The sequence below is a fragment of the Chaetura pelagica genome, unplaced genomic scaffold (assembly GCF_000747805.2).
Source record: "Chaetura pelagica isolate M959 unplaced genomic scaffold, ChaPel_1.0 scaffold117, whole genome shotgun sequence".
NCBI lineage: Eukaryota > Metazoa > Chordata > Aves > Apodiformes > Apodidae > Chaetura > Chaetura pelagica.
In genome coordinates this window covers 2,966,419-2,985,280 of record NW_009954185.1, presented here as the reverse complement: position 1 = coordinate 2,985,280, position 18,862 = coordinate 2,966,419, and the positions used below count along the sequence as shown (strand labels likewise).

Here is an 18,862-nt window from a genome sequence, read left to right as displayed (position 1 = left end):
AGGGTTAATCAGACAAGCATTCCAAACATATAGTAAATCTTCAACACACTTAAGTGTTTCATTTCAAGACATAATGTCCACATACCTCATGCAAATGCACCTGGTGACAATTTAAAAGTACATATAGTGTATTAAAACCACACAGTAACTTTCTTTGAAATGGACATTTTATGAAAATGAGTGTTGGAAGATGAAAAAAGCCACAGCACTTTTGCACCTCATGAATGTCACAAAAACTACGAGATCTATTTAAGCTCCTACTATTGTAGACTTGTGTTTTTTAACTGTTGATTTTATCACAATGACAGAAAAATGAGGAATGGAAATATTTAAAAAAACTCATAAACATGGCCAAATGTCACTAACCTAGAAAGCCTAGCTATATTTCACAATAGAAGTATTTTATAATAAAAATATTATTCCCTATTAGATAAATACATGTTCCCAAGACACTGCTCTGCATTTTATATAGGTTGCCTGGGAAAATGTAATGCCTACCTCCTAAAACTAAAATATTTGAAGTATTCAGAAAACTAAAATACATTTTCAAATAATTTTATACACATAGTAATTCTTCTAATTAAAATCCTATTGCACTTTTAAAATTGCTGCCAACTTCTTGCTTTTGTCAGCAGCACTGCAGAGACACTTTGTTTCAACATTTCTACTGCAACATTTTATGTAGACTTAGTGCAAAAATTCTAAAAATAGTACGAAACACTTAACCCATCTCTGAAAAAACAGCAGCTTCTCTTTCTACAGCACATCTATAAATCAGCTCAAGGCAAAAAGTGCAGAATGCTATCACATCCTACTGGAATTATGAGAGGAATTCCAGTAGACAAAACGCAATTACACATTATAGGCAAGGTTAACAACCTCATAACCCTGGAAAATGCGTTATAAAAGCTCCAACGATCAAGTTATCAAAATGTATTTTATGTCACGTTCAACAAATGCCTCTCTCACCAAATCGTCCCTACAAATACTTTTCCAGGGCAGTAAGTTCAGAGAAAGAGTGCCACCTACTGCACCGAGGACGTGGCTTGCTACTGACTGCTACACTCTTTACTCGACATTTGCCTATTCAAACAGAAAAAAGACTATTCCTCTCAACATGGTGAAATACACCACACAGTTCCCAAACATTAAAGAGCAGCACCCTGAACACCTACAAACAGAACTTACCGGTTTTGAAAGGTAAACTTGCACATGCAGAGTTTGGCCAACTGTGTATCTCACATGGGAAAAAGGTAGTGACCTTAATTAAATTTCCGTTTTATGTTAGAAATAATTTGTCATCTACTTTACAGTCCCACTGCACAGTTTCCACCTCCATCAAATGCCAGTTACCAGAAGAATCACAGAAGTGGATAAATCCACCACAATGGACACAATATAAGCTGTCCTCAGAGGGAAATTTCTTCCCAAACAAATGCAGGTTAGGCAAATCTGTCATGAGGCATGAGGGGTCAAACCTATTTAAGCAGTAAATATTTAAAACTCGTAAGTGATAGCATTATTTAATTTCCTTGTAAGCCATTTTCAGATCCCACTAACATTTTGACTCAATAAATATATGGCAGGAAATTTCATACCCTGAGAGCACACTAAGCATCTTTGCAAGATTACTGCACTTAGGAAATTAAAACAGGACAATTTTCTAGGAAGTATGATGTTAAAGTCAGACTTTTTTTTTTTTTTTTTTTTCTTTTTAAAAGCACTTCTTACATTCAGGAAGCAGAGGTTCTTCTCTAATTTTACGTAATGCAATAGCTAACATCGCAAATACATATTTGAAACACAAGATTTTTAGCTCAAATATGATCTTGTGTTCATAACAAAATCTAACATGCGTAACAGTTTAAATGTGTGCAGCTGCTATAATAATAATAATGATTAATAATAATGCATGCCATAAACAAAATCTCCTTATTCTTACAGGAGCAAAAAAATCAAGGACTGTTTTAATACATTTTTAATGTATTGAGAACAATTATCCAAGCAAAGGCCTGGATGTTAGCTTGTTGCAATCAGATTTTTGTTCTCCCTTTGGGAAACTCACACACATAAGAGGAACTGAGAATAATTCTAACTCTAAAAAACCGCATATACTGCCTTTAGAAAACTAGATTAACACACCTCACCTAGCACTAGGAAGAAATCAAAAACACCCAAGGCAGAAATGGATCCAGGCTGTAAAAAGCCTCTTTTTTTCTTGTCTGTACATATGGAATCACTGTCCTGGCTTATACTTGTAAAAATTGACAGTACAGTCTGCAGAGCAGACAGATGTGAGTCAAAGTGATTTAAGTAACTGTGAAGATGAAACAAATGACAAACAAAAATGTCTTATGAACAACATATTTGAAATAGTATACATTTCAACTCTTTTAACTAAAGAATGATTAATCATTACAAACAAACAGGAAGACACCTTAACTTTTAATTAAATACAAGGCTTTCTTGCTTTCCTTTGCTTAACTGTAAATGAGCTCAGTCATAAACCCGTACTGTATAAACTGAAGCAAAGAAAGACCCTTTTCTCTTCTGGTAGGAATGGTTATGGTCATCAGAAACCAGTTTAACATCTTAACAAAACAGGTTTCAGTGGCTTACATAGAGGCTTTTCCCAATTGTTTAGATTTCTGTAAAACTGCAGAGGAAAAGATTACAGGTAAGAACAATTTCTTTCATTTGAACAAAATTTTTAAGTTAAGTAAGTTGCCAGAATTTTAAACAGGTCAGCTTTTCATTACAAACATCTAGAAGACTCTTCAGGCAGTGAAATTTTGAGTGCCTTTTTATCCTTTCCTGGAAATTACTTAATGCAATATTTCATATAGGAAACTTCATCCATGAAAGAAGAAGGTCTTGCTATTCTCCACTTTATGCAGCACATGGGTTCTTCTGCACGAGCCTGCCAACATGTAGCAAACACTCTGAACTGAAGAGACCACATCTCTAGTGAGTAAAGGTTATTCAATCTTCATAATCTGTTACACTTACTGCTTCTTTACCAAGAATGTCAAAAAAGGTGCTTATTCATTGTCAAATAGGAAGCAGCAGGTATGTTTACAAGATGAAGGCAGTGCTGTGCAATGTTATGTTATCTGACAGCACAGCTTCCTCAAGACTGAAATTTACTCGTATCTTTAGATAAGCTGACAGACTAGCACAAGCACAGCTATACCTCGAATGTATCCATAGCAGGACAGTTGGAATTGGATGATGTTTAAGGTCCCTTCCAACCCAAACCATTCTATGATCCTACGATATTAGTATTAGAAACTTAGGTAGTTGTTTATCCTGATGCATGCAAAGAACCCCTGTACATTATATTACTTCTTTGTCTTACTCTATTACAGAAAATGGATTAGCTTTAAAAAATCCTAATAGCTAGGCTTCTTTAAAAAAAACAAACAGCCTGAAACAAGGCACCTTCCTTCTCTCATTCCTTTCCCAAGTAGTTCCTTCAGGTTCCATGTTAAAGCTACTATTTTGTACACAGGAGCAAAAGTTGGATGATCCTGAAAATCAAAGTCACTCACAACACAACTTCCTTTGGAAAACTGAGATTTTTCTTGCAACTTTTCTGGATCAAAACCAAATCTAGAATGTGGAGTTGATTTCCAAAAAAATGAAATGTGAAATTAACCTGCAGTATGTTTTAGAAACATGGTGAAACATTAATCACTAATAAATTACTGTTCATCATGGCCGAACACCTTCTTTTCTTCTAACTATGGGACCTTTATACACCGCTTTGGCTCACAACAGGACAAAGGCAAGTGTAAAGGTATCAGGCAGATACTCCCTTCTGAGTGGCAACCAGAATTGCACACCTTATCTGCTGCAAAATATCACAGCCATTTAAGGAAGAACAATGTCTTTGTTGCAGCTGAGCCTAGAAGCTTCTTAAACATCCCCTGATGTGACAGGAACTATTCAGTGAAATCCCAGTATCCCTAAGACACTGCAGTGCCAACAGATATGTATTGGCCATGCTCATAAGTTAATGGAGGTCTCAACTCAAAGACAATATTTCCATTCACATTTCTGATTCTTCTTCCATCTTACCATTTACAACCATCACTAGATAATCTCTGTAAGTGTGCACTGTTAAGTCTGTTGTGACTTTATGAACAGACACTGCCTTTTGGATATACAGTCCCCAGATCAAAGTAATTTTGATCCTTCCTTTCTTCAGTGGCTAAAGGCTTGGTAGGTGCAAACAAAAACTTGTAAATCCACTACCTAGAACAAAACAAAATTGCCAGAAATGACCAAGTAAACACCACTCATGCTTTTGTAGTGGTCAAAAAAAAGAAGCACCTTTGAACACTAATTGCAAAGAGTCATGCTAAGACAAATGTTGGAAGCTTATTAGAAGTTTTATGAATTTACGGGACACCTGCATAAAATATCAACTACTTAAATTGTCTAGACAGAAAAAGTTATTTAAAAGTGTACATTAAATACTTAACAACAAAAACGCAGCAAAAGCCATGCTAACGATATTGCAGCATTTTATAAAGCATGGATGACTTGTGGTTTTCCAAAGCAAATAAGAGAAACACCAATGTTATGAATAAATCTGAGGAACAACCAAAACTGTCACTAAGGAAAATTTTCGCAGATGATAAAGCAATTTCATTCACTATCCAAGACCTTACTTGCTGGTACAGTTGCGGTCTTAGCGCCGAGTTCTCAATCATAGTGTGAACCATGGTGATTAAAGGTTCATTCTCTTTCATCTATTTCAAATCAGGAGGAGCATACAGCAAACATCAGTTTACAGCATGGCTAGATTTGAAAGACGACACTGTAAAATATAGCCTCTACTTTAATTTTTTTCTAATAATGCAGTAGATTACATTTTATCCCATGCTTTTTTATATATGCCATCATTCAGTAATATCAACATCTGAAAAGTTTAATAATATCAAACAAATGTATCTAAAACACATGAATGCTCAAAAACAATGTAATATTTATTCACCTACACTCTCTCTTGTTAAAAATATAAATGCTTAAAATAAGCCAGGCTTTGTACAATATTGAATGAAAAGTATTATTGGATTATGCAATAAAAACACTCAGATCTTTATCAGAAAACCTTTTAAATTATAGATTTAATAACTCAATGTACATTGAAAAGATAAAAGCATCCCCAGCCTCTGAATATGGAAGCAAGGTTTAGACTTATGGTCATGTATCACAAAATGCCTTTCTATGCTGCATTGATTTATATACTTTGGAACTTTTAATCATTACTTATTCTATTTATCCACTCCCATATACGAGTATGAAACTATTCTGGAACTGTTCAGACATTTTCTATAACGATTCGTATTTATTGATACGCATGCAAATATGAAAACCAGATACTTTTATTATTACCACAAAAATTGCACACATTTAGGGTTTCACAAAAATATGCAACACAGAAAATAGTATCGGATTTTTGGTTTTAAAAAGGAGACTTTCCTAAGAGTATGGGAAAAATTATGAAAATTGATAGTTTTCCTCTCCAAAGGAAACTGAAAAGGCACTTAATGCACAATCCCCCTCCTGTTTTTGTTGGAAACTTTAGGACCTGTTGGAAACTTTAGCAATACCTGATTCAAGTACAGTTACGCAGGAAGGAAGTGTGTGTATTAATATTTATGACGTTCACTCTTTATGTATATATATAAATGCACTTGCTATGAATTTGCAGGCAAGGTTCTGTTTCACAGACTGAAATGCAACAGAAAGCCTGAGTTTTCAATGCCTTTTGGAATTTTTTGCCCCAAATTCTTAGGGGAAAAAAGCCCTAACCTGTACATTTGGGAAAGCATTTATTTTCTCTTTATGGGAAACATATTCTTTTTTTTTATAAACAGAAAACCTTTTTGTTGTTGTTGTTGTTTTTTTACATAGTCAAGTCTGATCAGCTGGTATATTAAACACACAACAAATGGTATTTTTGCTTAAGGCAGGGAAAAAAACAAACCCCTTCCATTTGCTCCATCTATAGCATACATACACAGAAAACCAGAACTAACACAAGAAGTTGTTCTCCCTTTACAGTAATATTTTGTCCAGACAGTGGGTGCACCAAGTGACACCAAAAGATGTCTTAACATTAAGATGAACAACAAGGTCCAAAAGCCAAGCAATCAAACCACAGCCAACTGAAAGAGATATAAAGGAAAACTTGCTCTGAAATGGAAATATTTTATTAGGAGTATATTGGTTCAGATGCATTTTTATTAGGAGGATTTCAACAGCTTCAGGCTCTTTGGCTAATTCTTCTCTATGATATTTCAATTTTTTTCCTTTTTGACCATTAACAGACAATGGCAGAATTAAGTTCTGTGGAACTGTTCAAAAATTGTTTTAATCCATATTAGAAAAGCAAAGTGGATTTGCTCAAAAGATGTTCTGAAATAATGTTTTGTCCTGCAATCAGCTGCAACTTTGGTTTATAGGAGTTCTTCCAATATTTTTACTAGCACTGGCGCTAAACCATGCCTAGCTAACACTGTTTGCAAAGGTCAGTTTCTTCCAAAAAAGCTCCACTTCCTTAAGCTGTTAAGGGACATAGATAAAAAATCCCAGATAATTGGTAAAATAATGCCAACCAAAGACCCCTTGTAGCAGTCAAATACAGCAAGTTTTTTTCCTCTTTAGGAAATAATGTTTCAAAAAAATACTGACATTTAAGTTCTTGAGGGACTATGTATCTGTCACAAACCTTCCACTAACCAGAGCTAGCGCGCACACAAGGCAATATGCACTGAAGAATAGGCAGAGTAAATCAAAGTTGTATGGGACACAATGGCAAGTCCCATGCCCTAAAAGGAGGAGAGGACACCTATTTTGTGTCCTTAAAGCATTATCATGAAGCTACTCGCAAACTGAATTGGACACTACTCACACTGAATAAATAGCTCAATCCTTGCTTGTTGGTAACAGAAATAAGCCTTTTCTCTCACATCAGAACAAAAATAAGATTTTTTTTGTACAGTAAGGAACAACTTTCAGATCCTACATATAATACTAATACTATTATAAAGTCTCTTCAGTTAAAGAAGTCACAAAAATGGGAATTAAGATTTTCATAAGCAAACTCAAGTGTGAACTGTCTGGTGCCACGCAGTAAAACCAAATAAAATCCAGCAGTCTTAGCTTTATCACTTTCTACATCTAGTAAACAATTGTTTCTCCCCTTAAGTGATCCTTTATCTTTGCTTTTATCTTTACTGATGTAGTATAAAAGTTTTTTGCAGTTGAAAACACTGAAAAAAACACCTCTTTGACTTATGATCTATATGAGGAGCTACGTTATTTATAAGCAGGCATATGAGTGGGTATTTTGCGTTTTAAACTGTAAAGCCAAGCTGTTGACAATTCTTCTCTTCCTGCCTTTTCCTAAATTCTCTTCCATGTTTGAGAATATCTTACACAGATCACATTTCAGTACGTGCTGCTCTGATGGCAGCGATTAGCTGGAATGGTGGCTCTCTACCATGACAGCTGATCTCACTGATAAGAATGTATGTTATGGGTAACAAAATATTGAGCTTGGATTAGCAGTTTTATCCACTTCCTCTCATGCTTCCTGAAGGCAAAAGCAGTGGCAATAGGATCTGATCAAACTCCTCTCTGACCTTTTTTCTGCTCTTTTATCTTCCGTTCAAAAGGAAAAAAAGAAGGAAAAAGCACTTTTCCTTCCTGCCTTCTTTTTACAGCAATGCTGCCTCCAGCTCAGTCTTTTTTTCACCCTTCAGAGTCCCTGACCTTGAACCTGTCTTCTTCCTCTGGGGATGGAAAAAGAAGAAAGGAAGCAGCAGAAAGAACAACAGTATTGGCTGGGTCAGCTCATTCTACCTTTCCCAGATAACCTGAAAAATACAAGTAAGAGCAGTATCCTATTTATTGCTAACATGAGACATAGGCTGAAACTCGAGATTTCAGATACACCAGTGGGTATCTGTCAGGTCTATGCAAACTCCCTTGTGCTATTTCATCCTCCCTTAATTTATTACCTTTTCTCAGAACCACCTTCAGCATCTATTGAAGAGGGTGGTGAAGAGAAGAAAACAGAAGTAAAATACCCAGACAGGATGAACACTGGCTGTGGGACTTTCACTCCTTTGACAACTCTTGTTCAAGTTCTGTTTATTTTTATGTAGCCCTTGAAAATAAAAAGAAACTAAAGAGCCAACAGAAGTATACAAACAACATCTAAACTATTCACATAAATAGCCATTACAAAAAAAAAGAAGGAAAAAAAATACTAAATTGAATTTAGTAGAGTTTCAATTGTGACAAATCAACCTGGGATATTCTGAGACTACATGGAGAGTTTTACACACACAGCTTGACCTCAATAGAAAAGGGGTTTTCAGTAAAAAAAAAATTTTACTATTAATGTAAAATTCAGAAGTGTAATAAAAGACTGGTTTGCTGGTATGCTCTGTAGTAACAGAAAGATTAGAGTGGGACCTCCTGTCACGGCTTTATTTACCAAGGAGAAAAAAAACCCAACAAAATAATACTAAATCAAAGGAAATAATACTAAAGACTAAGATATGTGGCCTCACAACATATCCCATGCTGACAAACAAATCATTGTTACCTAGAGTTGCTACCTATGTCCACAGAACTACTTACTAAAAGGCAGACAAGCCTTTCTTGTGCCTCTCTATGAACCTTGAGCCAGCAGACCGGTTCACAAACTCACTTTAAAAAAAGGATGCTGGACAATCATTCCTTTGGCCATAAGACATCAAAAAAATCATATGGCTGGATGTATTTGTCAGACTCTGATCATTTTTCCCTATCTCTGAACCTCAACAACAACAACAAAAATTCTGATACAATAATACAAAAACTTCAAAAAGCGTATAATAAGATTTTCTAAGCATCTCAAAAAGAAACAGCAGTACAAAGTAGTAGCATGAATGAAAAAAGACCGTGGGATATTCTTTCGTCTTGATAAGAAAGTCACCAATGAGCAGAAAACAACTTACTGCAACAGCAGAGAAGTTATGCTCCCTGCACGTGAACTTTAATCTGCTTGAAAATTCGCCTGTGAAACCTTGGCACAAACTTACTAATTTTTGTTAGGTATGATACTAAATTTTTTGTGACCAAAAAGGTGAGAGTTGAAGATAACAGGACTAGGAGTTATATCACATGCTCCAGGCAAGGCAGGTTTTGAAAGTATTTTCAGAGATAAATACAAGTGGAAATATATAATTTAAGTATACTGGACATTTAAAATTCAAAGAAGGCAAGCGATTATGCAAGCTTTTTACAGATGCAGGTAACGAGGAGGAAAGGCCTCAATTACACTAAAAGCAGCTTTGATTTTTTTATTCCCAACATAAATGAAAACTGCTAATGGACAAAATAAGAAAAATTTACACATGAGGTAACACCCCTAGAAACAGTGGTACTCTTAAGAAGGAGGCCTCTCAGGGGGATTTATTTCATATGCAGGTAGGTGGCAGTATTATATTAAAACAAGGAAAAAAAAACCTGATTGGAAATTGGAACAAGTATTCCAATCTGGTCTTCTGTGATTTTGTGATTAGGTAACAGATTTTACTCTTGGTAATGCTTTCTTACTGTAAGAAGTGCAGTCATGTCTTGCATCTCTGGTAGGGGCAATTATGGCACATTTATTAAGATTTAGACACTTCCTGAAATTCATGTTTATCACATCACACTGCATTTCTAAATTTTATCTGATGCAAGTAGAAAGAATATCCTTTCTACCACTTTTTATGTGATACACAGGTGATTCTCTCCATTTAATCCTCTCTATTACAGTCACAAGCTGGGTTAATGAAGCAACAGCACAGTACATGGTTTTACGCTTCACATGGAGTTGTCCTTTCTTGGATATGAATTACATTGTTGAAGACAGAACTACTCCCTATTTTCAAAACATTATAAACTGGAAATATTTGAGTTGGTTGAAGTATTTTGGCCTAATTTTGCATGCCATTTTTCCCTACTGTTTCAGACTTCCTGCAGCCCCTTAAGACAAGACAGTGATGTTTAGAAATGCATCACCATCTAACTGAATTGGTCACAATTCACACCTTGTTTCCAAGAGATAACAGAAAATTAAAGACACTGGGTGAACTAAGTGCGCTGTGTGTGGTTTTTAATAACTCACTGAAATCTTATCACAGGAACATGTAGGGGAAAAAAAAGTTCAAAGAACAGTTGTTTTGACGCGCCATGTTGAAAAATTTCATTAGAAGAAACAGTATTAGAAAAAGTTCTAGTGACTTTTAAATTAACGGCATACCTCATTGCTATTATTGCTTCTAGGCACTTATGACTACTTCGTAAGTGCTAGCAAAAACTTCCCACGTAAAAATTTCTCACACACAACTTGTACAGAATTCCCATTTGATCATGCTACAAAGCCATAAAAAGAGGTATGTGACACCACAATTCACTTATCAATCAATTATGTTTGTGTAGCCGTAATTATACTCTGACTTTCTATGTTACCAGAAATTGTAAAGAAGCAAAATCTTATTCTTACATATATATTCAGGAAATAACTGAGTAAAATGAGAAAAAGTAATGTCATGCTATGATTTAAAGCATTTTTCATGTTTGAACTCCCTTTCTTTGAATGTCCTGTAGAAACATCTAACTCTTCTTTATTTGGAAAACAAATATTATCAGAAGTACTTGTTTTCTATAAATTGCATGTGTGTCATATGCACTTGGAAATATATAATACGACTCTGGTTAAAGATCATAAAACGCTACAGTTAGTGTTATTATAAGAAGGAAATAAAGAACAGAAAAATTAATTTGTGAGTGGCTGCTGTACTTTGAGAAACTTTAAATTGAGGGGTTTTTTTCTATTACATTCCAAATTATTAATTGAATAAGATGTTCTGTGCTACTTAAAAAGATAATGTATTAGATATCTAATTTTATAAAAAGCACTGAAAATCCTTCTCCCCAAATATTTCCAGCTTGATAGGAGCAGGCAAAAAGCATTAAGAAATATAAACACACAATAAAATTGCAAATCCCACCTGATGATCCAAATATATGGCATTCCTTTGAAGGTGATGTGAAAGAATCTCATTCTAGCAGGCAGCAGTCAGGCAGAAAAAGGAAAGGGACAGAAGGTGCAGAATGCATGAAAAGAGCTTTAAAAGATATGAACTAGAGAGTGATTTTTGTTTTATGTAGACACATAACGCTACTTTTATCTGCTTTTTTGGATGAACTATTAACAAGTTTTGATCCCAAAACAGAAGTGGTTGAAGTTTGCCATGAATCAGACTACATTACATTTTGGTTTTGTACATAAAATACAATAGGCTCATGCAAATGTCTACAACACAGACAACTATAAACCCTTTGATAAATCTGTTTTAAACAAGTCCTAGTTTTTGTATGAAGATTACAGATAAAACTGTATCTGATATGAAGCAGTATAAACAATACAGTGATCTATCACTACCAATTTTGTTTATAATAACAATAGGTTAAAAGCCTTTAAATGTAACTATATTTTAAAATATTCCTATGCAACTTTGACTCTGCTAATATCAAAAAGCTAGGAATAAAGCTTTGAAGGGTTAATAGCAGAACATCACATACATAAAGAGCCAACGTTACTCTATTCTACTCCTGTAGTAGTCAGAGAATTTTGCACTAATGATACAATGAAAACTTTGATTAGTGAATGACTACAAGTTAGTGAGAATGGTACATGACACACATTGCTTTATAGCTGACCTTTGGGCTGCTGGCCTCAAGTTTTAGTTGCATGAGCTGTGCTAGTGTGTGTTCCCGGATACTACTCAGTTCAGCTTGCTGCCGTCTCAGCTTTATTAGCAGCAGCGTGAGCTCCTCTGGCTGAAGGAGTGCAGTGTGAGAAGCCAAAGAGTAGAAAAAAGGTTAATTGGCATCCTAAACAACACTTAATTCAAATAAGGGTTCTTAGTATCTTTCTTAAAAAAGCTTTCTATATAGATATAACTAAAGATACGCCATTTCCCCCAAACTGACCACTTTCAAATATATAATGAAGGGTCAAGTTTTAAGTACCCAAAAATGCTGTAATATTGTAACATCCCATATAAAGGACAAAAAAGTGTGGATATTGCAGGAGAAAGTCTACAGCCCCCGACTTCTGATATACATATCAAATTGATTACATGAGTGAAGGAGGAGGCAATTCCAGCACTTAGAATGCCATTGACAGCTGTTTGAGCTTGGTCAAAGATAAAAATAAAACTCCCTCAAGAAAATTCAGTTACTAAAATAATTCTTCAAAAGCATGCATCAAAATACAGAGTAAATAAAAATACCCATAATAACTGACCTACATCAGAAACAATCATATTTCAAAACATTAAACTACACAAGCATGACAAAAATAATTTTCTGTCCCAACTTCCACAGGTTTGAGGCTACCAGTTAAATTTATTGCTTTACTTTCATAACTAGGATGTACAATACAGCTACAGGAAGGGATGAAGAATAGTAATTAAGCCCCAAGCTTATATACGGAATGGAAATACAGTCACACTCAAATGGGTATTTGTCAGGTAATTCCACATAACTCAGTTTAGGTCAGTTTGGGAAAGTCTACCTGAAGCATTCCTAGGAATCACTTCTATTAGCAATACTTCAAAGAAAAACAACAAAACAGCTTAACATCACAAGGATCTTTGTTATGTTCCAGTTTGCTTCTGTTTCTTACACTTCTCCAGACATTAGTCTTACAAGAGGTTAAATCTTCATCCAGCATTTTGATTTTCTCACGCGTTCTGTGAGCTGAAGAAACCCCATCAAACACAACCCCCCACCCTAAAACCCTGCTTGCTCTGTCCCACAGTTACAGAATTTTCCCAAAGCAAAGAAAAAAAGCTCCAGAGAACCAAATATTAAATTACTGAGAAAACAATACCAGCTTCTTAGAAAAAAGAAAAAATATGTCTGAGAATAAGCCTGGCGCTTGCACGGTTTTGAGCTCGTACCAAAGTAGCCCACAAGAGGGGGCAAGGGATTTCCACAAAGCTTCAGCTGTCAAAACCGTTTGTTTTGATGGAAAACTAACACCAAAGCTCAACTGCCTGATGGCCAGTCTTCACTTACAGTAATCTTTTAATACCTGGATTTAAAACACTTGATTTCCAAAAGTGTAAGAATCTAGACTGCTATACAGGATATTTTCAAGTTCTCTCAAAAAATCAGTGACAATGCTTTCAGCCTGAAAATTAACATCAAAACACATTAAGACTTGTTTCTAGAAATAAGAGAACTGAAAGTAGCATATTCAAACAAAAGGAAAAGTGAATCACCTTTTTCAAGATCAAAACTTTTCTCAGTATGTTCTGCAAAAGCCCAGTTTCAGAGCATCAGGAATAAACTAATGGTACTTAAAACCAATGTTTGCAAGCAAATTTTTACATAGAGGTAATTCCTACTTCTCTCTAGATGCTCATAATCTTGCAAATGTTTTGGACATTGCCGTAAATGCTGTGCTGTTGGTAGAGCTCTTGGGACTCTTGCAACATCCACAACACTGAATTTTGTTTAAAGAGCTATCTACAGGTTTACCTCCTCTTGCCCCTGCAACACTTGTGCTATGGGCAGGATTTCTGGTTTCCACAAGCTGAAGCTAGGACTTCCTTGCCCCCTACCCCACGCATGGGCCCAGCTCCAGCAGCAGAGCCCAGGAGAGCTGATGGGGCCATGAACCCAAAGCAACCGCCATGGAAGACTAGATGCAGAGATAAGGCACCAGCTGCCAAAGGCCAACCCCTAAATTGCTGAAGGTGTCAGGGATTCAGGCTGGAAAGTGCAAGAAACAGGGGTCAAGGCAGTACAAGGATTGACTGGGGATCTGTTGCCCACAATATGATTCAAAATGTGTATTTTCAATTTGTAAGCATCTCAAACAGAAATTTCAGATGGACAGAGAAAGATTATGGAAAGGAAACAAAACCTAGTAAATAAATGTGGTAAATTTAGGACAATTTCCTAGCTTTTGGCTAAGAGTCATGTTTCAATTAGGAAGGTGGACAGCATTCCTCAATATTATTTTGATGAAATACCTTTAATGACAGTTTCAACTCTATCACAGTAAAATGGAAGATGTCAAAAAGGACATAATTTTCCCAAATGCAGTTTTTCTATCCTTAAGCTTTCCGGAAAAGGAAACTATTTCTATGATTTCCTAAATACTTAATATAGAAATAAGTGTTCTGTGCTGTATTCTACTGTCTCCCAGGAATTTCTGTAATGTATCAAAGATTATTTAAAAAAATAAGTAAAACTGTATTTCTCAAAGAAAATCTTGAGGCAGTAGCTAAATAACATTCTCCGAATTCGATGTAACAAGAGTACTACTTTATTTGCTTTAGAAATCCCTGATAATTAAAAAAAAAGACTACATTTAATAAAAGGTTTGAATAGAGTAAGAATTCAGTGTTGCCTCTTCATACTTCAAGAATTATTCTTAAGAAAAAATTGATGTACCAAATAAAAATCCAACTCACTGTTTTGCCTTGGAGGCTCTGAGGAGTAACAGGCTGTAAAGTCAGACCTGCTGGCATTGATCTTCTGTCAGGCACAAAGACATGCTGTACCAAAAAAAAAAAAAAAAAGCACGATATGATCCATAGTTATCTAAAGATTCAACAACTATTAAATGCTAAAAATAAAAGGACAAGCTAAGTTCATACTCATAAAAAATGTGCAATTATTTGTGCCAGCCTTGGGCAGTCATGCTCCTTTCCTATCTACCATCTAGGACACCGGAGTAGGCTACCTCTAATTTCTAGAAATAACCCATCTTTCATTGTTAATTTAATTAACAGTTCTCACTTGCAGCTGTTGCCCTAATCACAGCCCATGTAAGTAAGAGAAATTTTATTTGTTCATTAATCACTGGAGTTTAAATCTTGATTTTGCCTGATTTAAATCTTATAAATAATCTCATAAATCTAATAAAATTTAGCAAATTATTTAAAACAGCCTTCAAATTACCCACCTCTTAAAAATAGATGTGTTTCTAAGTTAAAGGGAAAAGCTGTTTGTGTAAGTAAAAGAAACAAACCAAACAGCATGAAAAACTGAAGGTAAAAAAGAATCTTGTATAAGAGATGCTAAATATTACTGAAATACTCGACTAAACTGTTCCAGATGATGGCTGAAAGGACAAGTAAGCACATGCTCTGCAGCACTGACACGAGTGGTATTTCTCGTATTTGTGAGAAGTGCCGAGTACTAAATTTCCAGTCCAGCTGAGACTAAGGATGTCAAAACAAAGTGACTACTTTGTTGATAAGAACCTAAGAATTTTCCAAAAGGAAGACTTAATTAACAACAAGATAGTGTTTAAACTGCTTTAGGATGCAGTTAGGTATTTTTTCCTGCATCAGGAGACATAAAGACATCTGAGACAAAGATTTAGCAAAGAGGTTCAGGAGCATTTTATAAAAATTCTAGTTTTGAGTTCAATTGAAATAATAGTTTTTATGTAACGTCCAATATATTAAGAAATTTGCATACCAGAAGCATTATGGGTATTGCAGAACCACATACAGTACCCAGGTGATTCTTTGTCTCTCTCACTGATGAAGACTAGCAAAGTTAAGCTAGTCAGGTGCTAAGCTTGTGTGCAGATGGACTCTGTCTCTAGTGATCTCCCTAATAACTCAAAGGCATCAAAAGAAATTTCTACACTCTGCTTTCTGCTGGAACTCAAGGCAGCCAAACTTGTGGCTGAAGAACAGAAAACAGCACAGGAAAAGAAATCTGGGATTTTCAGTCCTTTTAGAGCTCCAGCTAAAAAAGCTAGAAGGGAGAAAAATGTCTGTGCATACAACAAACTACTCTGAATAATCTGATGACTTGACTTTCCTTTAGAGAAACGTACTACTATGGACAGTAATTTTAGGACAAGAAATTTTCACCTAGCATATTACAAAAATACCTTCTCACAATCTTTAGACATTAAAATGCTTTTTAAAATCAAACCTTTCTCCATGAAAACACTATTGTAATAATTATACTAAAATATACTACAGGCAACGTGAGTTTTTCATTAATGATACACTTTCTACTAAAAATCCTTGTAAGATTTTAAACTCTTAAAGTCAATATTTTACCTTACTATGATGTGTCCTGTGTCTGCGATCAATAGTTACATCTCCCCTTTGCACTGGTGAAGACACTTCTGATCTGTAGGTCCGCTGAGGGGAATATCCTTGGAAACCAGCAATTGAACCATGAGAAGGTGAGGTGGGAATCGAATGCATTGTCTGATCAGAAATATTTATCATAGTTTTTGGGCTACTTAAAGTACCATGTCTAGTAAGAGTTGTTTGCTTATTGTAGAACTGACGTTGCTGCCACTCATAGAGCTGCCACATGGTGTCATCCCGCATGGACCTCCGTTTTTCCTCGGCTGTCACCGGCCCTATGGCCCTGTCGTAAGCTGAAGGTGTCACACTGCAGAGGCTCTCCGGCCGTGCTTTGCTGTTTCTTGGCAGTGTCCTGTAGCCTTCTGGGTACCGGGGTAAAGCCTGAGGTCGATGGCTTGGCATGTTCCTTGGTAACGTCTGATATGAGATTATACTGAAATACAATTTTTCTGTTTATTAGTGGGTGGTATTAATATTATGGCAATATAGTTTTTCAAAATTGGTTACGTTCATCTATCTGACTCTTACTTTTTTTTTTAATACTACAAATGTCATTTGAAAAACATGGAAGAAAATCAAGATGATTAAAGAATCAACTATAGTGCTTAAATGCACTGTAGCAGCCAAAACTGGATCCTATCTCTGATTTGCTCCTTGATTATAAAATCTGCATTTAAACTTTTTCCTTGTTTAACATTCTAGTCATGTAAAGTCTAGGTCAAATCTTGTAACCTGTCTATATGCTGGATAGGTCAAAGTTTTGAAAGCTTTGAAGTTCCAGAGATTTCCATATGAGCACATTTAAACTGTTTTCTTCTTCAAAAGTGAAAAGATCTCCTGTTGTCTCTCTAAGAAAACCTTGAGAAATTACTATGGACATAAAAAAAAAAGTGTGTTTTTTTTTAACAGACCAAAGAAAAATAGAAATATTTGTCTTATAGAATATTTTGTAATTGTCAAGGACAAGCTATTCCATATCAGTGAAATGAATACCCAAATATTATTTTTTTTCTAATAATATTTTACTGCTTTTCAACATGGGTATGAATTCAAAGGTTTGTTCTTTAATTTGTTGTCACATTAAAATTCTAGAGTGCTACAGTCATTTAGCACCTTTCAGCATTAGTTTAAATGCAAAATTTTCCATAATGAGCATCGATGCATGCCTAAGTATGACAAAGCATTCCTTGCTTTTTCAGAGGACAATATTTAGGTCGTAAACATTGATTCATTCAACCCTTATCTACAATTCAGATGAGCACCTTTTATACCCTTTTGCTACTGATCACAGCTATGACAGATCCTTGCTCACAGACAACAAAACTGATCTCAAATTGGTCATAATTCAGCCATCAGAGGGCAGCAGCCTCTAGCTGCACCCCAGATTATTTCGAAGGAAAATCCTTGACACCACCAGGCACCAGAACCTGAAGATGGTTTTGAATTACTTCAGTGCCACGTATACATTAAAAGAATGATGCAGGGCAAATGGCAAGGTACACTGGCATTACGTACGTTAGATCCTTATGGAATAACTATCAAGGAAATTGAAAAGTGCTTATTTAAATCATCACTGAAAACAGATGAGTATTCATGATCACCTGTAACATTGTGGAGATGAAAACTGCTCTAACGAGTTTTATATACAAAATCTGCTATAGTTTCTGAAGCTTTCCAAGAATCCCCATTTTCAGATTGCACAGCTTTTCATTCTCACAAAAAAAAAAATACAAAAAAGGGAAATGGATTCTAAATCCTATTCTGTTGTTGCAAAATCTGCTTAAATACCTCTAAATTTCTTTATATAATTAATGATAAGGGTTTATCTCCATCTTCATATTAAAAAATAATAATTAAAAAAAATAATCAAAAAAGACACCTCTGCGTTCAGTCTCTAACTTCCAAAGCATTATTTTAGCTATTCACAAACAGGTACAGGAAAGCTTGGTATTTTCATTAAGATATAGAGTAGCAAGATGAACCTCTCTCACGGAAGCTTCTCTCCCATTTCATTAATCAGATAAATGGGCAGTGTAATCCTGTTGGCTCCTTTATCTATCCCTGAGGACTTGAAAAAAAAGCTGCCTGAAGTTCTTACTATGTAAAGACAGAAATATTCCAGAACATTTAGGAAGATTACACATCCATCTTCTTTTGGTAAACCATGAAAAATGTAAAAAGCCTAACCACTTCAGTACTAAGCCTTGTTTTACATCATTTGATAGAAATCAAACCAGATTCCCCAGCGTCCTGTTGATGCTTGCAAAAATGCAATTCTAGCCAAATCCAAAAAACTCTAGGGAGTCCTGCAGCCCACAGCTGCCTGGCACAGCGGGGCAGGCTGCTGCAGCCCGTCAAGCAAGCGGTCATGCACGCTGGGAGGCCGCAAAATATTCCTGCAACTGTCATCGTCAAGAGCTCCCTACAATTGTTCCCATATGAAAAAAAGTTTTCCACATGAGTTTATAGGCAACTTTAGAGGCTGTCTCCAGAATTACTGTTGGATAGCAAGTCTGCTTCTGGTGTCCAAGTTGGACTATTTGAGAAAGAGACGCTGCTGCTAAACCTTTAGGAGCTCAGTGTTGCAATGTTACGCCCTAACACCAAAACCTTACAACAGCTCCTAAAGAATGCAAATACCAGCTAGTCCAGAATACAGACCT

General features: G+C 35.6%; 1 protein-coding gene across 1 annotated transcript in view; it reads right to left on the bottom strand.

Moving 5' to 3' along the window:
- The window catches only part of PLEKHA5 (pleckstrin homology domain containing, family A member 5), a 167,884-nt gene that overhangs the window by 22,426 nt on the left and 126,596 nt on the right, over positions 1-18,862 (bottom strand). The window contains exons 9-10 of the mRNA XM_010002944.1: positions 16,164-16,632; positions 14,550-14,633 (exon numbers count right to left, since the gene is read on the bottom strand). Of these exons, the coding sequence (XP_010001246.1) occupies positions 14,550-14,633; positions 16,164-16,632 (553 nt within the window). The remainder of the gene's footprint in view (positions 1-14,549; positions 14,634-16,163; positions 16,633-18,862) is intronic.